This window comes from Cervus canadensis, chromosome 4, assembly GCF_019320065.1.
Source record: "Cervus canadensis isolate Bull #8, Minnesota chromosome 4, ASM1932006v1, whole genome shotgun sequence".
NCBI lineage: Eukaryota > Metazoa > Chordata > Mammalia > Artiodactyla > Cervidae > Cervus > Cervus canadensis.
Genome location: NC_057389.1, coordinates 84,735,324 through 84,759,088, shown reverse-complemented (window position 1 = coordinate 84,759,088; position 23,765 = coordinate 84,735,324). Strand labels below are relative to the sequence as shown.

At 52.9% G+C, this 23,765-nt stretch overlaps 1 protein-coding gene across 7 annotated transcripts in view; it reads left to right on the top strand.

The window, feature by feature from the left end:
• Positions 1 to 23,765, top strand: part of ACSL6 (acyl-CoA synthetase long chain family member 6) — a 62,057-nt gene that overhangs the window by 13,425 nt on the left and 24,867 nt on the right. For 2 of the 7 annotated variants that reach the window (XM_043465991.1, XM_043465992.1), the window contains 10 exons: positions 4,625 to 4,845; positions 7,629 to 7,743; positions 8,380 to 8,444; positions 8,723 to 8,824; positions 9,341 to 9,440; positions 10,038 to 10,216; positions 11,170 to 11,202; positions 12,457 to 12,508; positions 20,811 to 20,884; positions 22,590 to 22,667. In XM_043465991.1, coding sequence (XP_043321926.1) covers positions 4,625 to 4,845; positions 7,629 to 7,743; positions 8,380 to 8,444; positions 8,723 to 8,824; positions 9,341 to 9,440; positions 10,038 to 10,216; positions 11,170 to 11,202; positions 12,457 to 12,508; positions 20,811 to 20,884; positions 22,590 to 22,667 — 1,019 coding nt within the window. Of the gene's footprint in view, positions 1 to 4,024; positions 4,088 to 4,624; positions 4,846 to 7,628; positions 7,744 to 8,379; positions 8,445 to 8,722; positions 8,825 to 9,340; positions 9,441 to 10,037; positions 10,217 to 11,169; positions 11,203 to 12,456; positions 12,509 to 20,810; positions 20,885 to 22,454; positions 22,533 to 22,589; positions 22,668 to 23,765 lie in introns of those variants that run through there. The other 5 variants (XM_043465993.1, XM_043465989.1, XM_043465988.1 and 2 more) reach the window with 5 other exon arrangements.

The following is a 23,765-nucleotide window of genomic DNA, read 5'->3' as shown; positions in this document are numbered from 1 at the left end:
TGGCAACACCAGCACCCCAGCTGATTCCCTTAGCTGCTCTCCCCCTCCCCCACGCCCCCTACCCACGCCCAATGCTGCTGCAACCACGGTAGCCTCCAGGGGACAGGGAATGAGGCACCAATGGCTCAGACCCCAGGGGCCCCCAAGCCCTACACCAGCTTGACAGAGAAGGAGCAGAAGTCAGAAGAGGCCAAGGCCATGTTAAGTAATGAGATGAGACCAGACTCCCAGGCCCCGCCTCAAGCCAAAAGCCGGGTGACACAGGCCAGCTCTGAGGTCCGTGTCCTTAGAGGACCTGAATTTGCAGCTCTCCCCTCCGGTGGGTCCCGATCTGAAGCATTCTCAGGGCATGTGAAAGCACCCCTGACTGTCTGAGGTCGGTGAGCCTGCAGGAATGACACCCTCTGGTCGCTGCCCAGCCAGGAAGGGCACAGGCCCAGCCTTTGCACTGTAGGACCTGCGGTCACTTGAGTTGCCTCCTTAGGGTGGGCCCCTGAGTAGGAGCTTGGGAAGGAGTGGATGGCCAAGCCCTTTTCCCACCACCCTCCAGTGTCCCAGGCAAGTGGGCCTCCTGGAAGGGAACCCAGCCGTGGGAAAATGGCAAGTTCATAATGTGAGGCCAAGAGGGAGCCCACCTATAGTGTGTGCGTGGTGAACTGCAAGTGATTGGCCTGGCTGGCTTGTCCCCTGCTTACAGGCTCTGGTAGTTATGTGCTGCCCCCTACCGACCCCCCGACCTGGGCTTGGACTCTTCTGACCAGGTCTGAAGCTGGTTTTCTGTGGGTTTGCATGCTAAGTCACTTCAGTTGTGTCCGACTGTTTGTGACTCTATGGACTTCAAGCTATCAGGCTCCTCTGTCCATGGGATTCTCCAGGCAAGAATACTGGAGTGGGTTGCCATGCCCTCCTCCAGGGGATCTTCCCAACCCAGGGATTGAAGCCACATCTCTTACATCTGCCTGCCTTGGCAGGTGGATTCTTTACTGCCAGTGCCTCCTGGGAAGTCCTTTCTGTGGGTTTAGCACTGTCGCAAAGGAGAGCATGAGTTGTGGGTGTGGGTGGTACAGTGTAGGCAAGAGTTGGGCTCGCAGTGCAACACAAGGCAGTGGTTTGAGAGGCTGTAGTCATCTGGGGCTCAGGTCCTGGCTCCCCTGCTCGCCTACTGCACCTGTGAATGGCAGGTAACTTCTTCGGTGGAGTCTTCATAAAGAGTCGAGGACCGAGCGGTGCAGTGTGGAGGCATGGACTCCCGGGTGTACCAACATTTCAGGGAGTTGACGCAGGTTCTATTCTTCCCTCTCCTAGGGTCTGTGGTGCTTTGGTGATGACTGAAAGCTCCGCACATCCGGGAAACCAGCCTCAGACTTGTGGCCCTGAATCTCATACAAGAGTTCATGGGCTCCAGACTTCATTTCCTGGGTATAATATTTAGTTTGCTAGGTGCTCCATGGTCTCCCTCAGCTCCAGCCTTTGCATATTTGCTTCCCTCTGCTTGGGACACCTTTCCTCTTTATCCTTCAGTCTTGGCATCAGTGCTCCTTCCTGTAGGAAGTCTGCCTGGACCTGAGTTGGGCATCTTTTCTGGTGCCCTATGTCTGATCACAGCCCAAACTGCCCTCTCAGCACTGCCCATTCCCTTTTGGATCTCCCTGATGAGACTGCAGGCAGGCCCACATCTGGCTTGGCCCTGTGCCCAGCACTGAACTAGATCAGAGTGGGGCCATATGAGGGTCTGCTAGGTGAGTGGGTGGGTAGATGGGTAAGTGGATGGATGGCTTAGTCATTCTTTTCTGTGCTCTGTGACAGCCCCAGCATTGCAACCAGTGCCCACGTTTGGCTGCAGCCTGGGCCCTGCAAGGAGCTGCCAAGGGCCAGGGACTGGTGGTGGTAAGGCATGTGTGTGTATGTTAGTGGCTTAGTCATGTCCGACTCTCTGCAACCCCATAGACCGTAGCCCACCAGGCCCCTCCGTCCATGGTATTCTCCAGGCAAGAACACTGGAGCTAGTAAGGCATACTTCCAGGGTTTTCTCTGAAACTTTTGGGACTGCATAGTTGAGCCCCAGGGCTGGGCAGGGACTTCTTGAACCTTGGCTTCCCAGCCTATGGAGTCAGTTGAGTCTGCTGTAGGAAACATCATTCAGCTCTCAGAGCTCACCCAAGGAGCTAGTGGACATATCTAGATTTTCCACCATGTAGTGAGTCATTTTTTATCTGATGGGCCTGGTTGTAACTTAGTCTCTTATTTGCAGCTTAAGGAAGTAAATCTCCCAAGAAAGCCAACTGGCCTCCTACCCAGGGTCCTCCCCAGAGCAATTTTCCTTAGTGGATTTACGTTGTTCCATAGCCTGTCCTCTGCTTTGCTGATGCAGAACCTTAATTTCACCAGTTTGCCAGCAGTCATTTGTTCCTGTGGGGTGGCCCCCAAAACTGATCCAACTCAAGCAGACTGCTGGTAAAACTGGATTTCTGGCTCAGGGACTCAGTGAGGATGCTATGGCTAGGTGGGGGCTTGCTTCTCTCACACAGACCCTGTGGGTGGTTGATGAGTGTAACCTGGGCTCACATAGCCTGCCATGCCATCCATAGAGCATAAACCCCTGTGGGCCTGCGTACCTGGTTTTGGACACCTGTGTCCAGTGTATTTCGGCCTGGGCTGAACAGCCTCCTTGTTCTGACAAGTATACTGCTAGCCATCTCTTTAGTCCCATCATGCCTCTAGCTACACCACACCCAAGATGAGGAGCTTTACATGCCTGAGTGATACTGTCCCCATTTTAAAGATGGGGAAGGAGAGGTCCAGAGAAGTGAGGTGTGCTCAACCTAGCATAGCTCACAAGTGAAGGAGAAGGGGCTTGAACTCTGGAGCTTCGCCTGCTTCCTCTGCAGTGACTTTGCACAGCATTGACCTCATCTTTGGTATGGTGATGTTACAGTTCAGCACAGATGCCATTTATTGGAGTTTCAGCAGCTCTCTCCTCTCCTAGGGGTCAAGCATTTGCTATTTGGCTCATATCCTGTGGCTGCAGAGTAGCTGTTGGTAGCCTTTCTCATTCTTTCCCAAGAAGGGAAACAACAGTCATGCACCCCAGAGACGGGGCTGAAGGGCCAGTGCATGGCAGCCCGGAGCCCATGCAGCCCTCACTGGGCTGGCAGACCCTTAGGTGTCATAGAGCACTCCTAGCTTTGGGCCCTCCAGGTGGGCAGTGACACCAGGAAGGCCCCTTTGGGGGTAAAGCGTCCAACACCTGGCCCACCCTCGCTGCCTTCCTCAGGCCTGGTCAGAGTGCAGACCCCTGAGCCCAGCTAGCCGTGTGCGTGTCTTGCCAGCACTACTTCACTTAGCAGCTAACAGGAGGACCTGGTAGCACTTGGGGGCTTCCCTTTTTAAACCAAATTAAGCCACCAGCGCTTGTCACAGAAAAGCCTCCACTGGCCGCCCTAGGGCATCTTCCATGTGCCCTTAGTAGGCCCACAGTGTCCACTTGGACTGCATGCTTTATCCCACCAGGGCACCCTGACCACCATATGCAGTGTCACGAGGGATGCTTGTGGTCCGTAGGAGGGACCCAGCACGTTGCTGAACCCCTTCTCTCTGAGCCTTCATTCCTTTTCCTTCCCAGCAGCTTAACTCTCGCTCCCCTCTGTTGCCTCCTTTTTCCTCTGAACATTAGCCGATGGGACCCCAGGGAGCACAGCTCAGGGCCGTTGTTAATGGTGGGCCACCTCTTCCTCCCGCCGTTGGGTTCTTGGTCTGTGGTGGTGCGGAGCCGCGGTGCATGGTGGTCAGCAGTCCGGGGCTGGAGAGCCGTGTCCGCACCTCAGCCTGGCTGCTCTTGGGAGCGCCGCTTTTCCTCAGAAAGTTGGCCCCAGTATCACCTCTGCCCCTGGCAGGCCTTTGGCTATAACTTCTCTTCAAGGAGAGCCCCCCGGTGGGCCAGAATGTGGGCCTGAGGGGACTCTGCTGTGTGTCAAGCTCTGAACCCTCGCCTTCCGGTTCGCTACGCTCGCCTTCCGGTTCGCTCCCCTCACGTCTGTCAGGGCTGGTCTGTGGGCTCTGCCCCCTCGCCTTCTCTGTGTCCCTCAGGGTGAGAGCCGGGTGCTGGCAGCTTTGAGGTGGCGTGAAAGGCGTCTGCATCCCTTCACCCCCACTCATCCTGGGCACGGTGCCAGGCACATCTGCTGCCCCTCCATGCAGTCCACATCGCGGGAGCAAGGATAAGCAAGATGCTGTGACCACACACGAGGCAGTACCCCCAGGCGCTGGGGCTCCGGAGGCATTAACTCCAGAGCTGTCAGAGCACGCTCTAGCCCTGGGAGATACGGAAGCACTGTCAGGCTTGGCCCAGGGCCCGAGCGTATGTTTCTCAGGAGACGTGGGCCGGATGTCCGACTGTCTGGTATGGCTGCTAAGGGCTCTCTGGCCTATCACCGGGAAGGGTCCTTCCTGGCATCCAGCTCCTAGTATATGCTGTGCTGCTTCAGGAGACTGTACATTCACCTCGTTTAGGGCCCGGCCAGGATCAGCGTGTGGCTTCTGACTCAAGTGGGAGGAGAGGCCCCAGACCACCCCTCCCTTGCCTCCTGCCAGGCCTCCTCCCTCACCTGCCTCTCGTTCCCCGCAGAGTTCTTCCTCTCGCTTCTGGAGAAGATGCAGACTCAGGAGATCCTGAGGATGCTGCGGCTGCCTGAGCTGGGCGACTTGGGCCAGTTTTTCCGCAGCCTCTCGGCCACCACCCTCGTGAGTATGGGTGCGCTGGCTGCCATCCTTGCCTACTGGTTCACTCACCGACCGAAGGCCTTACAGCCACCGTGCAATCTCCTGATGCAGTCAGAGGAGGTGGAGGTGAGCAGCGTGTGAGCAGCTGGGCTGTGGGAAGTAGTGGGCAGGGGACAGGCATCTTGAAGGTAGAACTCAAACTTGTGGCTTATTTGACCTCCGATGGCCCAGAGAATTTGGTTTCTTCCCTGGGCAGCCAGCCAGGAAGCTCTGAAGCGGCCCTGGACAGGCTCTCCTACCAGATACTCCTTCTGCCTCTCCCAGTAGCTGAAACCCGGCCAGAGACTGACCTTGGCCCTTGCCCTGGGCCTCTGGTTTGCCTGCTTCTTGGGGAGGGGGCCTTGGCTTATGGTTGCCTCAGTAGGAGCCCTATTCATGTTCTCAAGGGGTGCTGGGTAAATTTGCTCCCAGATTCTCCCTGTGCCCAGTCCTGGTCTGGAGCTGGGACCCAGAGGGGCCCGACTGCAGGGCCCTGCCCTTCCAGAGCCCACAACTCACAGGCAGAGCCACTGAGGGAAAAAGGGACAGCAGCCCAGCCTGGACAAGGGGTTCCAGGCTCAGTCTAGAAGGACCTGTAAGATTTGTTTCTTAAGTTTATGGAATTTATTTAAAACTTTGAAAGTAAAAGTGTTAGTCACTCAGTCGTATTTGACTCATTGCGACTCCATGGACTGTAGCCCTCCAGGCTCCTCTGTCCTTGGGATTCTCCAGGCAAGAATACTGGAGTGGGTTGCCAGGCCCTCCTCCAGAGGATCTTCTTTTAGTTATTTTGAATAGTTAGTGTATTCACACAGTTCAAAAGCAACCAAAGGACATAGACTGATAAGCTTCCACCTTTTCCCCCTTGCCTCCCAGTTCTCTTCCCCTGAGAATTGTGTTAGCTGTTGTCCACAAGCAAACGTATAGACATCTGCCCATGTTTTAAAATGATAACACACCACACACACCATGCAGCACCTTGCTTTTGCTCTTGACGGTATATCTTGTAGGTACCGATCATAAGCATGACAGAGTTTTGCCTGGTAGGAGAGGGCACAGGCTGAGATAGGAGTGGGACCTTTAGAGCATTTTTCCAGAAAATGCTCTGGAAATGTGTACAGAGGTGCAGGTGTGTGACAGCGACCTGGTGGTTTTGGGAAGTGGAGATTCACGTGGTGTGGCTGGAAGGTGGAGAAGGGCTGTGGGTATATAACTTTGTGGCCTGTGGTGACCAGCAGCTCTGGATTCACAGGCCAGCCATACCTCTTCCTAGCCTTATGATCCTTGGCAGTTTTTTTTTTTTTTTAAATAAACTCTCTGAGCCTCAGTTTCCTCATGTGTCAAGTGGGCAATAAAAAGAGAACCTGCCTCCTAAAAACTATGGTAAGGATTTGGTGAGATGATGCAGAGGAAGCACTAAGATGAATTAACTCACCAGGAAAGGCCAGCAAGGACAAAGCCCCATGAACTGGAGAGGGACTCTCAGAGTGGACAGTCTGGATCTATTTGGGGTTTTAAGTAGCAGGAGAGACAGGGCCATTTTTGCTGTGACTTTGCAGAGGCCATGTGTGGGGAGGCACCTGGCGCTTCTGGGCTAGAGGTGACAGTGATCTGTATGCAGTCAGGTTGAGGGCCAGAGAGTGAGTCCCTTGTGGGTCTGGCGGGGAGGACAGGACATGGGCACAGCTAAGGCCTCTCTTCCTGGGAGGGTGGTGCCCTCCCTTGCCTCATCGTCCAGGAGTGCAGGAATCCGGAGCGACTGTAATGAAGGAGGCGAGGAGAGAGTGGTAGGAGGTGAGATGAGAGAGGTAAGAGAGATCCAGATCATAGAGGGCCTGGTAGCATTTACTCTGTGTGCTACATGGTAGGAAACGATTCAGATCATGTCTCTTACTGGCTTAAAATCCTTCCCAGCTCCCCATTGCCCTCCACCTAAAGCTCAAGCTCCTTGCCTTGATCTGCTGCCTCTCTGGACCCCTCCATTTACCACTTGGAGCAGCATGAGTTGCCTCCAGCCCCCAGGTGCCCTCCTGCCCCGAGTGTTTGCACTCGTTGCCTCTGGTGAGACTGCCAGTCCTTGTTCCTTGTTCTGCCCAGTAAACCCCTTCGTATCCTTTAAAACCCAGCTCAGCAGCCACGCTCTGACACACCAGCCCACGCGAGCCCCTTCTGTCCCTGGCACACAGTCTCTTGCTTGGGAGCCTGAGGAGAGGGGTGGCATGAGGAAGGGGAAGAGGCAGGAGAAGCCCAGCTCCTTTCCTAACCCCAGCGCATGTGGCATTTGCTACCTTCCCACTCGATTCACCAAAGGTCCGGGCTGTTCCTTCACAGGCTTCTAGGCCTCTTTTCCTGGGAAAGTACCTTCAGCAGGTTCTCAAACTAATCACACTGTTATGTGAGTGATGGATGGCAGCCGTGACTCTTAACCTTCATTCATAGCAGCAACACCTTGGCGGGTTGATCCTGATGCTTGACTGCAGCCAGCACCCACCACTCTGTTGCATGAGTGAACCATGGGTGTGTCTGCACAGTAACTGAAGATTATGGGCAGTTAGTGTATGCTGACCTGTGTGGGTGCTGTGTGTGCATGTGTAGGAGACCGCTATACTGGACCCATGGGCGTGAGCCGCCTGTTTGAGTGTGGATGTGTACAGGTCCAGTGTGTACAAGCCATGTGCCCATGAACGTGTGTAGAGGTTGTGTGTGTCCAGCCCAGGTGTGTGTAGACCATGTGTGTGAGTGTGCAGAGAGCGTGTCCCAGTTCCAGCCATGTGGCCTAGGTGTGCATCCACACTCTGCACGGCCCGGTGCCCTCTCCTGACGCCCCCGCCTGCCTCAGCCAGGCTCTCTGTTCTGTGCTTGGCTCGTAGGACAGTGGTGGGGCCCGGCGGTCTGTAATAGGGGACAGCCCGCAGCTGCTCAGCCACTACTATGACGACGCCAGGACCATGTACGAGGTGTTCCGCCGTGGGCTTAGGATCTCAGGTGAGAGGGGCCATGGGGGTATGGAAGGGTCCTGGCAGGGGTTGAGAAGGTGCAAGGGTGGGAGTGAGTAAGCATGGTTCCAGGGGTATGGCAGGTGAGTCATGCCCAGGGTCAGAGGAGAGAAGCCATTGTTAGCCTTCCTGCCACCCGGTCACACAAGTAACTGCTAATGCGGCCAGCGGCTGACCTCAGCTTTTGTCCAGCCCTGGAACTGCTGACCTTAAGCTGTCTCTTAGCACATACTCCCTATCTTCCATTGGCAGCCCCTGGTGAGCCTTGAACTACCAGGCTACTGGCTGGCATGGTTCTGAACCCAACTTCCAGGATGTCTGGGTGAAGGGAGTTGTCACAGAGAGGCAAAGCGCCACCTCTGCCCAGTGGCTCCTGGGTCTCTGTGTCCTCCTGGGGCTGCATCACACAGGTCATGGGGGGAACTAACTGGCACTGTGTCATCTCCCATTCCTGGGCCTCCCTGATCTCCCTGGGGAGATGCCATGCCTGTGTGCTTTCGGCCTTCTTGCACTTCAGGAGGTTTAGACAGGCAGGTGGGGAGCAGTTCACTTGGCCCGTGGACCACCTCCTGGGGCAGGAGGTTCATCCGAGTGTCTGCTGAGTGGTCTGCTTATCTCTCTGCAGGGAATGGGCCCTGTCTTGGCTTCAGGAATCCTAAGCAGCCTTATCAGTGGCTGTCCTACCAGGAGGTGAGTAACAGAAGACAGCCCCCACCCTGTCGACCCACACAGACCTGGCGCTTGGAGCGAGGTGGGAGGGTGGGTTGGGGCCACCCTGGAGGGTCTCGGTTACTTTTTCCTTGCCTGGCCTGTCTGTCAAACTCCTGGCAGCAGCCTTTCAAGACTTCCAGCACACCTGGGTAGGGAGTTGGGGAGCTCCCTCAGACTGTAGAAATCCCACCTGCGCCTCTCCCTTCCCTGCTGAAGAACCCTTGCTTTCCCATCACCGCTCTGTTGTCTGTGTGCAGGTGGCTGACAGGGCTGAATTTCTAGGGTCTGGACTTCTCCAGCACAACTGTAAACCATGTACCGATCAGTTTATCGGCGTTTTTGCACAAAATCGACCAGAGGTGAGCATCAGCCTTAACTGGTTTTAGAGCATCAGTGGAATACAGGATTGGGTACCATAGATCAGCCCAGCTCCCACTGTCTGACGGGTCTGGGACAAGAGGAAAAATGGAGATCCTTCATCCATGCCATCTCTCACTCCCTTGGCCATTGCACCTAATCAAGGGTGGACATTTCAGCCAAGCTCCATGCGCACCCCACCCAGCTGCACAAACAGTGACTCCCTGAGCCATGGGAGAGGAAGGACCTGGGGAAGAGGCCCATACACACCCCCGAGGTGGGCTTGGGGTAATTTGGAGTCCTGTGATTCCCTGGAGCAGGCGTGGACTAGAAGGCTGTGGGTGAGCAGGCACAGCCCATTAGCCGCATGGGTCCCTTGCTTGTGCACAGGGCCAGAACAGAGCACTCTCGTCACAGGGCCCCACGCAAGGACCCTGGTTGCCTGGGCCTAAGGGCAGTGCAGCCCTGCAGCTATCTGCTCTGTGCTCCCCCGTCCCCCACCCTGATTCTCTCCACAGTGGATCATCGCAGAGCTTGCCTGTTACACATACTCTATGGTGGTGGTCCCTCTATATGACACCCTGGGCCCTGGGGCCGTCCGCTACATCATCAACACAGGTGAGCCCAGCTGCCCCCTCCTGTCCCTGGTGGCCAGCCCCACTTCCCCTTCCCAGCCTTCAGCTTATGCTGATTGTCTGACACTAGTAAACACTTTGCTGCCATTCTCAGAGAACACTGGGGGCTTCCATTTTTGGCCCTTGAATTGGCTTACTGAGTCCCCAGTTGGACTTTACCTGAAGGCTCTTTCCACACGGCAGGGCTGCCAAGAAGGAGCTTCCACACAAGCCCCCCACATAGGCTGCCAACCCTCTGAGATCACTTCAGCTTAAGGCAGGTGTTGGGGGTGTGATCAGTATCTTAGACCAGGTGGCTGAACCTGGAGAAAAAGGAGTGTTTGGAATCTATCCCAGGGAATCTCTTGAGGGTAGATTCCAAGCATTCGTAAGAGATTTCCTGGTCTTCTGCCCTTGGCTCCATCCAGGCTTTGGGCAGTTTTCTTCTGGACACCTGTCCCATATGACCTGTCATGCGTGTTCATTTACACACAAGCTTGTCTTGTGGCAAACACAGCCCATGGTTCTACAACCTGGCATGGGCTGCCTGCGGTCACAGCCTCTGCCCACATGGCCTGACTTTCCCTGACAACCCCTACAGCTGACATCAGCACCGTGGTCGTGGATAAACCTCAGAAAGCTGTGGTTCTCCTGGAGCACGTGGAGAGGAAGGAGACGCCAGGGCTCAAGCTGATCATCCTCATGGAGCCATTCGAGGAGGCCCTGAAAGACAGAGGGCAAGAGTGCGGGGTGGTCATTAAGTCCATGCAGGATGTGGAGGTGAGGGTCTGCTTTGGGCCATTTCCTGGGCCACAGCTAGTTGGCCCCTGAGCCAGAGGTGCTGGTTATCTGCCCATCTTACGACCCTGGGATGGATGTCTGAGGCCATCAGGATATTTCATGTGCCATGGTTCAAACAGGGAGGCTTCACAGGGGCTGGTGGTGGGTAGTAGAGTTGGTCCCCACAGGCATCCTCTTTGATACGGGCTCAGCTGGTTGGCACAGCTAATGACCCAGGCACCAGTAGGTGATGGTAGTGCCAGCTTGCCCCAGAGCTACTCCCACAGCCTCTGGAGTCTCCTCATTTCTGAGGAGAAATAATGCTCATGGCTAGCCTGTCTGAGCCAGAGGACTGTAGTAAACTGGAGTCCTGAAGAGGTTCTTGTAGATGTCTCCCAGGCCACCAGCAGCCAACAGAGCTAGTTTCCTTTGCATGGCCTCCCCAGAGACATTGGGCTGGTGGCAGCCTGTGACCTGCCGGAGTGACACAGGGCATCCTCCAGGGCCTTGGGCCTTACTCAGTAGCAGCTGACCGCCACTGTGTCCTAGACCCGTGGGCCTTCCAGTTCTCCACCTGTTTCCCTGTGTGCTCTTGAATGCCTGTGCCCTGCCATGGTTCTAGGGGCCACACCTAAGCTGGCAGCCCCAATCTGCCCCTCCAGCCCTGACCACTTAGCACGAGGCCCAGGCCACCTAGCCACTCCATCTTGATGTACCGTGGACCCCTCAGGCCATCTCCCCATTGCTCATGTATACAGTGCTTAGCCTCTCCCTGGGCTGCAGACCCCTATCTGTGATGTCGGGTGGCCAGTGCCTGGGCGTGTATCTTTGAATTCCCTGGATTGGGAATCTTGGACTCTGGGCTTGGTGCAGGATCGAGGCATACTGTGTTTATTTATCTTTTTTTTTATTAGAACTTTTGAGTGTTTAAAACCAATGTTTTCCTCTTTCAGGACTGTGGCCAGCAGAATCACTGCGATCCTGTGGTAAGCTCATTTTCCAGCAGGTCTTGATTGAGCAAAATGGTGCCCAGGGCACATCCTTACAGACCTTCCTCACCACACACAAGGCTTGGTAGAGAGGCCAGAGTAGCACCCCTGTGTTAATAAGCAGCTGAGGAAATGTCCTTGGGTGCTGAGGACTTCTGTGAGTGAGGGTCCAGAGAGGGACCTGGAACAGAAGTCAGATGTTCGGGAGGGAGGAAAAAGGGCAGCCAATCCCTTGGGTCTCCAGTAACTTTTTCTTTGGGAGACCTGATGTTTTCCCTTTCAATGTAGTGAACTCTCCAGAGGATCACTACCCTCTGGGAGGGGCCACTTGGGGACTTTGAGCTTTCTAACCAGGCCTCTTACCTCCAGCCCCCTCTGCAGCTCAGCTCTTCCCACTCACTTCACCACCCTGTGAGCCTTCTCAGGCACAGGCAGCAGCAGGTTACATCCCTCTTCCCAGGGCCCTTACCTTCCCAGTAGCCCCTGATGTGTTCCTACCTCCACACACTGTGCCACCCACCACCCCCAGCCCCAGCCTTAGAGAACTCCTTTCTGACCCAGCAGCATGCCCTGTCTCTTGCACCTCTGTCTGTGCCCAGGCTGGTTTCCTCTCCCAGAATGCCCACTCTCACATCTCTGGAGAGATGTGGCTTGTCCTTCAGTCTCAACTCCTGTCACCTCTTCTGGGAAGCCATCTTCCACATGCAAGTGGTCATGGTGGGCTCCTCCTGGTGACCCCAGGACTACATGCACAGGGCAAGGGCCAGATGCAGAGCAATCTTACTGACACAGTGGGCAGCTCAGTTCTGGGCTCCATGTTCTGTTCCCAAGCCTAAACCCAGACATTTGGGGGAAAAGTGGGAAGAAAGGAGGAAATGGGTCACATTGCCTAGAAAGGTGAGATCTTTGACAAAGGCCTGTGTGTGGCCACTGCAGCGCAATCCCACTAGAATTCAACTCAGGCACAAGTCGGGGAGGTGGCAGGAGCAAGTGTGAGATGGGTGAGACAGATCTGTGTCCTTGCCTGGTTAGGTGTCCTTGGCTTTCCCTCCTCTTTCCTGGGGACTTGCCTGCTCACCTTTCCAATGAGAGCATGCAGGGCCACACACGTGTGCCAGCACATGCCTGCACCTCACACCGTGCACACACACATGAGGTGGGGCAGGGCGTGCAGAGGGGCTGGCCGGGGAAGGGGTCCAGGCTGGCCACCCCGACTGGGTCTCTGACACACTCCTCTTCTCACCTCTGTAGCCCCCGAAACCCAGTGACCTCTCCATTGTGTGTTTCACGAGCGGCACAACAGGTAAGTGAGGCTTCTAGCTCACCAGCCAGGGCCAGCTGCTCCTTCCCTGGCACCCTGGACAGGGTGACCGAGGGCTCTCTGGCACCCTCTGTGGGGTGCGCTGAGCCTCGTCCTGCGCCTGGCTCCAGACGCTGGCTCCTCCCTGCTGCTCCCAGCGGCCGACACGAGGCAGCGCGGGGCGGCTGGACGGTGTGGACTAGGAGGACTAGGGTGGGGACTACAAACTTCCCAGAGTGGGGACCAGAGGCGGTCTAGGCAGAGGGGTCACGCATGACTGAGGCAGGGCTCTCACCCCTCTGCTTCCTGCCCCTGCTTGGCCTTTGTGTCAGGGACTGCGGAAGGAGTGTGGAGTTTGGTGTCGGAGAGTCTGGTTTTGAGCCCCATCTCCACCACTTGCTGGCGGGGCACCTCTCTGCTACCACTGTCCCCAATTTCTCACCTGGGTGGTCAAAGGTGCCAAATAGGAGGTGGGAAAGATGTGTTAGAGGGCAGTGCAGATGATCTGTGGCTGGTGTGTTGACAGCAAAGGTGTCAGGAAGAGGAAATAACACACTGCATGCCTGGTGCTGGCAGAGGAGTATGTGCATCAGTGTTGGCGGGAACAGCCAAAGAAGGCTTCCTGGAGGAGGCAGGACACACTTGAGGACCAGTTCCACAGGCATGGCATTTTGCAGTCTTCAGTGGCCTGTCCACCCTATCACTGTGCCCCTGAGACTTCAGCACAGTCTGCAAGGCAGGCGGGGTGGGGGCTGTCTAAGGGGTACCAGCAGCCAGTGGTACCCCTTCTGGTACCACAAAAGGCTTGTGCCCTCTTCTCCCCCCAGCCCTGCCCAGTGCTCTTCTCACTGCTGCCTCTCTGCCTCACCTGATAACTCGGGAATGGGCAGGAAGTTTCTAGCCTCTTCCCCAGACCTAGGGCTGGCCCACTTTGTTGATATTTCTTGATGGGCAGTCAACTAGGGCTCCCCATGCCTTCTCCAGATGCAGCCTCTAGGGCATTTGGCAGATCCTTGACCAGTCCCGCAGGCAGGACTATCCTTGTGGGTGGAGCATGATAAGTATGACTTTATTGCATCAAAATGGGTTTTTTGCCATTAACTCATGTGGATTTGGGGGTTCCCCCCATGCCTCAGCGGTAAAGTATCCACCTGCAATGCAGGAGACCCGGCTTCAATCCCTGGGTTGGGAAGATCCTCTGGAGGAGGGCACGGCAACCCACTCCAGTATTCTTTACTGGAGAATCCCCTGGACAGAGGAGCCTGGCGGGCTACAGTTCGTAGGGTCGCAAAGAGTCAGACATGACTGAAATGACATAGCAAACGCACGCACGCAAGTGGGTGTGAGAATTTCCACCTTACTGCTAAACCCTGTCAGAAGAGAAATAACAGCCTCTGCTCCCCAGGAACTGACATCCAGAGCCAACCCAGAATTTTAAAATATGCCCTTCAGATTTATGTTGCTTTTTATTAAAGAGTTTCACAGTGTGAAATTTTGATAACCTGTCCCTCCACCCTGGGTTTGGGAGCAGGTCACTGCTCTGGCCTTTAACTTTGGATCCTTGCTGTTCAAGAGTGTCCTTGGGCTTCGAAGCACAGAATCACTTAGTCACAACTATGTGACTAAGTCACTTAGTCACAAAAATGAGTCACTTAGTCACAACTGCTGCTCCCTTGTCTCTGGAAAAGAACTTCATGATGCAGAAACGTGCTGTTGCCTAGCTGTGAAGGACAGGCCTGGTGTCCAGGGCTTTTTCAGACCATGGAATCGCAACTGGAAGCTGAGCCATCCTGCCCAAGCTCTACATGGAGGAAACAGAGTACATGGAGCCTAGAAAACAGCTCTTGATTTGGTGCCCAAAGCTCTCACTCCAGAGTTGCGGCGATGCCAAGAGTGGAGCTGGGGGAGGGAGCAGGCCCCTTACCTGGCGTCCCCCCACCTGGTCGCACACTCGGACTTCTGTGGCATCAGCCTGAGCCTGTGCTGTGTCTCTGACGGCTGTCCTCCTGTCCGGCACACCACAGCTGAGGAGACAGCTTCCCTTCCACGATAAGCGTCCTGGCCTTGGCTTCATCAAGAACCATGTTGTTCTTTCAGTGAGGAAAGATGGAAAATACTGTCTGAACCTGACACTTGAAATCATGATTCTAGTGGAATCATTCTGGGAAGATTTTTCTCGGTGTGTGATGGAAACATCTATGGAGATTCCCAGAATAAGCCAGTGCTTTGGAGCCACTAGTCAGGCCAAGAAGGCCCTGGAGGAGGTGAAAGCCTGAGGTTTGTCTGCACTCAGGGATGGCTAATGGGTGGGTGTGTGGTTGGTTGTTCATTTCAGAATAAGTATTAGCTGGATGAAATCGAACTTCTTTTCCCAAATGAAAGATACTCTTTTATACTCTGTGGGTATAATGTTATACTCTGTGGGTATAACGTAGCCTGATGTGGGGACTTGGGCCCCATGAATGATAGTGCAGATGTATCCTTATGGGTTCATGTACACTGTCTTCCCAGAGAAGAAAATACAGTGGTCTTTTAAAACATGTCCTTGTTAGTCTGTGGGTTTTTAGCAGTCCTTTTCTGATGTATATGGATTCATTCATTCAGCTCAGTTACCACTTTACATCAGACCTGGTGTTAGAGGCCAAGGACACAGGGATGGAGAAGACACGGCCCTGCCCTCAGGAGCTCACGGCTTATGTCCTGAGGCTGTTCTCTGCCTTGAGGGCCTGCATCCCAGGGTGCGTGGAATGCTAGGCCACTCAGAGGTCAGCACAGCAGGATGGAAACAACTCCAGGTCTAAGCAGAGTCTTGAAGGACTGGTGGCTGGAGGAGAAGAGGGGGATGGACATTCTCAGCGGAGGGAACAGCATGTGCAGAGAGGACCAGCAGCAAGAAAGAAAATGTTTCTGCGAGGAAGAGTTGACCGAGGAAAAGAGGGGTCTGGTTGCAGGGGCGGGGAACCCCGACAGGAGAGGAGTGATGGGGGTCACAGTTCCAAATCAAAGCTGTGCAGAAGCAGCCCAAGAGGCCAGAGGAGGATAGAAGCTGTCAGCATTGTCGGGTGGCTAAGCTGTGCCCACGGGATGCTGCCGCAAGAATACCTGCTGGTGCTCGTGTGGTGGGGGCAGCACTGGGCGCAGAAGCTGACGGTGATGGACTGAGGAGTGGGCGGGAGAGGAGGATGTCAGTTCAGCAAGTGTGGACAATTCTTTCAAGAGCTGTGGCTGTGTCACCAAAAGGCATGCTCCATAATGTTCCTAGCAACGCAACTTGAGAAGTTGAAATCTGGAAACAACTTAAAATGCCTGTGAGCAATAGAATGGTGTATCTACACATAGGAAGTCATAACTCAAGTGAAAGAAAAAAAAAAGACACAAAATAGTGTATGATTTCTTTTATATTAAATGACAAAGCACAGTAAAGTATTCTTTGGTTTCAGAAGTCAAGGATTGTGGTTGCCTTCTGGGATTCTGCTGCTGTGAAAAGCTGGTGATGTTCTGTTTCTTGATCTGGGTACTAGTTGGCTGGATAACTTGTACCCAGATAACTAGTACCTGGATAATTTTTTTCACTTTGAAAAAGATCTAGTGAACTATGTATGCATTTGGGCACTTTATGTATGTTATACTGGAACAGAGAGTTTATTTTTTTTAGAAAAAGATCAGCTGTGAAGGGATGACAGAGAACAGAGTGGCAGCTGGTGGAAGCCGTGGGGTTGAGGGAAGGTAGAGTTTTTGTTGTTTTCCCGGAAATACCTGAAAGTGTTGTGAATAGTTGGGAGAGACCCACCGGAGACAAAAAAGGGAGGTTAGCTCCGTGGAGCAAAGCCCCCAAAGCTCTGCTTTGGGTCAGGGGAGAGAGCAGGCTTCTAAGTCCTGTAGAGAGATACCTACCTGGGGGGACGAAAGGAGGAAGAAAGGCTTCTGGGAGGCCGGGAGGATGGGAGACCTCCTCCGTGGAGGAGTCAGGGTCCTGCCTGAGGGTGAGATGTGTCGTGAGTGGACCAGAGTCTAAGGGGGTGCCATGTGAGTTTCTGTGAGGAACACACCTCTCTTGGGCTGGAGACCGTGAGCCTCTGGGGTCACACTGTGGGAGGAGTGGAAACGGTGGGCAGCTGGATTGACCTGGTGGGGTTACCTCAGTGGGGTCCTCCAGGGGACGCCTGGGGACTGAAGGACTTGGCGGGAGAGTGGCTGGAGTGAGGGACCCTGGAGTCCAGCTTGGGAGGGAGGGGAGGCTGGGGAGCACTGTGTGTCTGGAGTCACAGGAAAGGGTCTCAGCATGCCAGGTTAGCTCTTAGTGGTGGCAGCAGGGCTGGGAGGCTGAGGAGGAGGTGGAGGCCCCGGAACTGGAGTATCCCCTCTATTCCAGCTGAGGATGCCCAGGGAAGCCTGTGGTTTAGCCTGGTGTATTAAGTACCCATCGGCCCTACAGCTGTGCCTGCTCAGGGGTGGGCTCTCTGGGCAAAGGCTCACCTTGACTTATGCGTTTTGCACCATCCCATTCACGATCTGTGTGACCACAGGCCTAAGATTACATCATGGCACTTGTGCTGTGAAGCTTTAGGGGAGTTTCTTAAGCTCTGTTAAGCCTCAGTTTCCTTGTGTAGGAAATGAATACATCTGATACTTATAGCATAGACTTGTTCCAAGAAATAACTGAGCTACCATTTATGAAATGCCTAGCACAGTGCCCACACTGATGCTCAGTAATTGGCCTGCTGTTACAGTTATTATTTGTATTCCTGCTAGTCCTCGAGTCTGATGTTTTAAAAAAATCAGTGGATATGGGGTTGATGAAAGTAAGACCCAATTCTTAAAAAGATTTGGGAACCTTTAGCAGGGAGATGAACGCTCTTATCTGCATTTTACAACTTCTAAAGCACTTCTGTCACTGGTATCTTTCGTAACCCACCTTTGTGAGAAAGCAGAAAAAAAGAGCCAGAGGAACTCCCAGTCCTTCTCCCATCCATTCCTAGAGGAGAGACTGTGAGCTCAGCTTCACCCCACAGCTGCCCCATCTCAGGACCAACATCCATCCAGGGCAGATCTTCACCCAGTGAAATGCCCTTCTGCTCACCAGCCATGGGTGGCCCACCCAGGAGCACTGGCTGAAGCCAAAATGCTGTTCGCAGAATCTGAAACTCAGAGAGTTTTCTTCCTTCAGCAGCTGGAGAGAAAATGAAGTGCAAGGATGGCGAGTTTATAAGTAGAAGATGGGAAATGGGCCACAGGTCTCATTCTGCCAAGATGTGAGGGCCTGGGTAGCCCCTGTTGTCACTGATGTTGCACCAGGAAAGGAGAGAACCAGAGGACGTGATTTTGCAGCTTTGATTGCACATGGGTCTAGCTGGGAATGCTTAGCATGTTCCTCCCCGTGAGCAAATTGGAAACATTTCCATATCACGTTTAAAACAAATGCTACTGGGGGTGTGTCCTTGTCCTGAATCAGAGAAGCAAGCAGAGCCTTTTCAAAGGCTCACCTCTCACCTCCCAACTCAGACCTTGGAGTCTTCTCCCAGGATTTGTTGTCAGTGTTTACCTCTCCTTTATCCTCTGGGGCCACATCCAGAGAGGACTTGAGGAAATAATTGGAGCATTTCTTGGAATATTAAAAGTTCTGCAACTCACTAGAAGTTTGTAGAATTTCATTTATATCTACAAGAAAACATTTGTTTCTTAAAGCTGTAAGCTTTTATTATCATGTTGAAGAGGAAAGGGGCATGTCCAACTAAGCAGAATTGAATAACTGCTACCATTGTGTGTATTCTGGCCTGCAATGAATGGAGGCTTTAGACGTTTTTCATCAATGAAGACAAATTTCTCTTGAAATTCTCAAACTCTCCACTGAGGTTATATTAGATGTGAGCAAGTTACCCAGTCTAGCAGGTCTAAAGCTGTGTAGCATAGTACCATGTTTTGTGACAATTTTGACTTCCTACTTGGTATTTTGGGGGTGTTCCTTAGAAAAAATCCAGAATTTGGGAATCCACAGGTGAAAATTTCTAGATGATACTCTCAGAATAGTTTGTGGGTCCAGGGACTCTTCTGGGATTTGTATATAGAAGACAATTCAGGGAAATTTCTCAATAAGGGCCTGGGTTTGAGGAAAGATGCTGGGATGAAAGAAAGAGAAGCAGTAAAACAAAGTGCATGGGTCTTATTTTCAAAAGGAGGGTATTTTAACAGCCACCTATTAGAAAATAATTTTTTTTCAATCCTGTAACTTTCTATGTCCCCAAAATCACCTCTGTGATTTGCAAGATGGATGTAGGTGCCCGATCACATGTTAAAACACACCACGTCTTGGTCAGACAGAGGTGATGCCATTATTGACAAAGAGGTCACCAACAGGGTGAGCCTCACAGAGTCTAATTATGAGAGCAACTTTATTTTTGTCTCCATCTGTTCTTTTACAATTGCTTGGTGGAGATAGCTCTTTGTCTGCCCCTGGATAAAACTTAGGCATCCATGCCTTTTCTGGTCCCTCTCAGGTGAGTCCCATGGGCATTGTAAGTCACAAACTCAATCTTAGTTCAGAATTACAAGTGTCGGTCCAAAATACGAATGTGTCCACTTCATTGAGACTTCCCTACCCAGGCCAGGGCTGGCTGCAGGCTGGGTGGGGAAGGTATGAGATCACGCCTTCCTCCCTGGTTGTCCTCCCCCTCCTCCACTGGCTGATGAAGGTTTCTGCCCTCTCCCCCCAGATGGAAGTAGGGAGGGAGAATGACTTTGGGTAGATGTTTACAATTGCGTCTGTTGTCTCATGGACACTTTTAGGAGGTCTGTGGAAGCAGGCAGTGCCCTCCTTAGGTTGTCTGCTCCCGCTTCACATCTGCTTCGGTCTCTGGTGTATACTTTACCGCCCCCTCTGATCTGAGGGTGGGTACTGGCCTTCAGGTAAGAGTCCTTTTTAAGACACCATTCCCACCACCACCTGATGTTCCTTCTGTAGACTCTGTGTTCAGTTTCTGGGATTTATTATTTGATTTTCAGCCACAGCCTTCTTCACCTTTCTTATTGGGAACCCCGAGCTGTAGGGAACATGATTGTGCTTTTCAAATAGTCTCATTAGGGCCTGAGTTAGCTTGGGTTTCAGATTGGAGTTGGGAGAGAGGACCCGTCATTCCTTCCCTTTTGATGAGCTGTAGGACTCAACAGCTCTCCGAAGAAATCCTCACAAATTCTCCCTCATTCATTTATATTCTCTCTCTCTCTTATTGAAGTGAAATTCGCATAGCATAAAATTAACCTTTTTAAAGTGAACAGTTCAGTGGCATTTACTGCAATACTCTCTTAACCTCAACTCAGCCCTTTTATTACCTCTTTTTTGGGTGAGGGTTGCAAAGTTAACAATTTGGCTTCTTTGGTATTTTGGGGGTAAGTTCTGCACATGGTCAGACCCCTCACTTTTGGAGTTTAACAGATCATGTATCTCCTGCCTCAGTGGAAACTTGTAATTTAATATCTTTTGTACCTGGCTAGGTCCTCAGAACTTAGATAAAGCCCCATTTTACAGGTTAGGAAACTGAGAAAGGGGAAACAACCTGCCAGTGTTGTGCTGGCAGTGAGGCAAGGCCAGGATTCGAGCCTGGTCAGGTCTGTCCAGGAGCACCTGCAGTGTGTGTCTGCCCTGACAGGACGTGGTGACCAATGGCCTCCCTCCACAGCCTGCTGTGTCTTCTGTCCCCGCCTGGCCTCTGGGCCATCCTAGCAGCCCCGGGCTTCCTCAGGTGCAGCAGTGGAAGGTCGTGTCAAGACAGTCCAAGAACATCCATGTCCCGGCTCTGCCAGTGAGAAGGTGGGAGGGCTCTCCCAGCAGTCTGGGCCTCCAGCCTGGCCTGGGCTGGGGCCTTTCCAGGTGTCAGTTACAGCGAGGAAGTCCTCTGCCAGCACAGTTGGCAGCTGGAGACTGGGACAGCACTGGCCTAGAGAGCAGCATGGGTTACTGGGGATATGCCTAAGGAGACTGGGGGCCAAGAGCCTGTGCTCCCTGAGGAAGGCAGAAGGGAAGGCACAGGCCAGCCTGTCAGGCCTCGAGGCACCCCACCTGTGCAGCTGCGTCACCTGCGTCCTGTGGGATCAAGCAGCTGGGAGCCTCAAGGTGGGTGAGCTTCAGGTGTCTGCAAAATGATGGTCCTTCACAGCATTCATCTGCGTGGGACTCTGATGGTGGCTATGGACGAAGGCCAGAGGTTTGCATGGACAGCACTGGGTGTCTGGGGCTGACGACTCGGGTGCTCTTCTCAAGGAGTGGCCGATGAGCTGCCAACTAATTTTCCTTCTTGCTCTCTCCTTTCAGGGAACCCAAAAGGTGCGATGCTCACCCATGGGAACGTGGTGGCTGATTTCTCAGGCTTTCTGAAAGTGACAGAGGTGAATAAAGTAGATTTTCTAATGCAGGTTTACTCTCAAGGTCACCCTCAAGCCCTCAGAGGCTTTTTTTGTGCTTTCTTTTTTTTTCCCCTGATATAATCTAGGCTGCCTTTCCCAGGCAGGAGCTTCTGTTTTCATTAGAGCAATCCCACTTTCACAGATACTTTGAACCACAAACACTGAAATGATCCATACCTGGTAAATATTCAGTTGATTTCTAATAGTGCTGAGATCCCAGAAAGAAAAAACATGGAAAACTGTTTTCCATTTTTAACTTCAAAAATTGAGATACCTGTGGTTTAATGTATACCTTTATCTAAAAAGTCATCCTTGGTAACTTCTTTTTCTAAGTAAGTCAGGGTTTAATTCAATCATTTTGTGTTTAAGGACTGCTAGAGTCTGAGAAACAACAGCAACTGCTAATTTATAAGGCTGTACTAAAAAAGGTAAATCTAAAATCAAAAAAGCTTGATATCTTGGCCTGACAAAAGCATGTTAGCATTTTTAACCAGCTAAGAAGGATGGACCTTTTACCACAAGTGGTGAGTATCTGAATGTCCTACAGTTTCCTTAAGGAGGAAGGGACATACCTTTTCATATAAACTAAGCTTTTTCTCCACTGTAGAGAAAACCACCATCCATATTTATGCCAGATGGCATTATGGAGCATATGCCCAAATAGTAGGAAAGTTCCTGCATCTTGGTGGGAAACTGAGAGATCATTGGTAGCTGAGCCCAGGCCAGGAGCCACTAGCAAGTTTCCCAGGGCTTGTCCAGACTTGTCTGGAAGCCAGCTCAGGAGACTGAGGACCTCTGAAAAGGGGCAGAGAGCAGGGAAGTCAGCCCAGGAGAACTCGTCCCTGAGCAGAGCCCCTTGACCAGGGCAGCTCCTGTCCCTGAGGTCAGACCTGGCCCAGAGAGGGGGATCCCGCTCTGGCACCCCTTGTGAGGCCCTGTTCTCAGGTGTGGCTTGTGAGGCCTGGCTCCATCCGCCACACCTCTGCCCCCGGCCGTCGTAGGCACAGACCTAGGGTGCTCTGGGCCCCTTTCTCCAAGAAGGACTGGAAAGTGCCGACAGGCTGAGACCCTCTGAAGCCCTTCCCCGGTGGCCCAGGGATGCGGGTGAAGTGGGGCCAGAGGCAGACCCTGCAACTGTGGGGAGGGGGAGGTGCGCCGAGGTGGCAAGATGACGGTGTGTGAGCTGCAGGCCCTCCCGGAGGAGACTTCCCTGCGCAGCTGACTCTGCTGGTTTATGTGTGCTGCAATTGGCTCTTTGCTTCTGCAGATAACCTAGACCCACTGGCGCTTCGACCTAACACTCGGCTTCCTACGCTGCCCTTTCTCTCACTTCACTTTCTGCACCTTCTGTCTTCCTCTCACTCCTCCCCCTTTTCACTTTTTCTCTCTCTGTCATCTCTCCTCTGTCTCTTCTCCCCACCTCCCCCACCCAGCCCTCCCCCTCTTCCTTTTTGCCCCTCCAGGTCATTTTCTCTTTATTGTTTTATGACTCTCTCGTTGTCTTCCTGTCAGTGTTTCTTTCCTTTCTGTCTCCCATGCCCGGCACCTGCAGAAAGTGATCTTTCCGAGACAGGACGATGTGCTCATCTCCTTCCTGCCTCTGGCTCACATGTTTGAGAGAGTCATCCAGGTAAGACGCCCGCCTGACTGACCGGGCCTTGCCTGGGCTCCTTCTGTTTTCTTACAGAGTCAGTGGGCTCCCACTTGTGCGGATGTACACATTTCCTATTTGCCTTTAGCACACATGTTTGAGCGAATGGTACAGGTAAGGCCCTGGCTTCAGGGAGGCACAGTCTGTGCCCTGAACCCGCAGCCCTGGCAGGGTGGCGCTTTGGCACTGGCAGTGTGAAATAGAACTAAACTGGCCTGTCTTTGGAAGGTGCTACAAGGGGTCAGAGGACCATGGCCCCTCGACCTGTCTCTCTTGGGACCTGCCTGCCCCACCTGGGGACACACCTTGGCTGAGAGAGGTCCCAGCTGATGGCATCTGCTCAGAGAGCATTGCTTCTCTGCAGAAGTGCTTTATTGTTCAACCTCTGTGCAGTGTGGCCCCGTTTATGGCCAACACACCTATATTTTGTAACTTCCATCACTCACAAACTCCTAAAAGAGAAAACAAGACAGTAAAGTTGGGGAATCAAGCCCTCACAGCCGCTCAGGCTATTGATGGCACTGCCATTGTGATTGGGCACTAGGACAGACCTCCTGGGGACAGAGAATGGAGGAATCCACATGAGCTTGCAGGGACAGAGAAGCATCTGTGTGTGTCACTTAAGCAACCAGTCTTTGCATACATTATCTCCTAGCCAGTCAGTCAGTTCAGTTGCTCAGTCATGTCCAACTCTTTGCGACCCCATGGACTACAGCACGCCAGGCTTCCCTATCCATCACGAACTCTCGGAGCTTGCTCAGACTTATGTCCGTTGAGTCAGTGATGCCATCCAACCATCTCATCCTCTTGTTGTCCCCTTCTCCTCCTGCCTTCAATCTTTCCCAGCATCAGGGTCTTTTCTAATGAGTCAGCTCTTCACATCAGGTAGCTAAAGTATTGGAGTTTCAGCTTCAGTATCAGTCATTCCAATGAATATTCAGAAAGACTGATTTCCTTGAGTTTGACTGGTTTGATCTCTGTGCAGTCCCAGGGGCGCTCAAGAGTCTTCTCCAACACCACAGTACAAAGGCATCAATTCTTGGGCGCTCAACTTTCTTTATAGTCCAACTCTTATGTCCATACATGACTTCTGGAAACACCATGGCTTTGACTAGATGGACCTTTGTCGGCAAAGTAATGTCTGCTTTTTAATATGCTGTCTAGGTTGGTCATAACTTTTCTTCAAAGGAGCAAGCGTCTTTTAATTTCAAG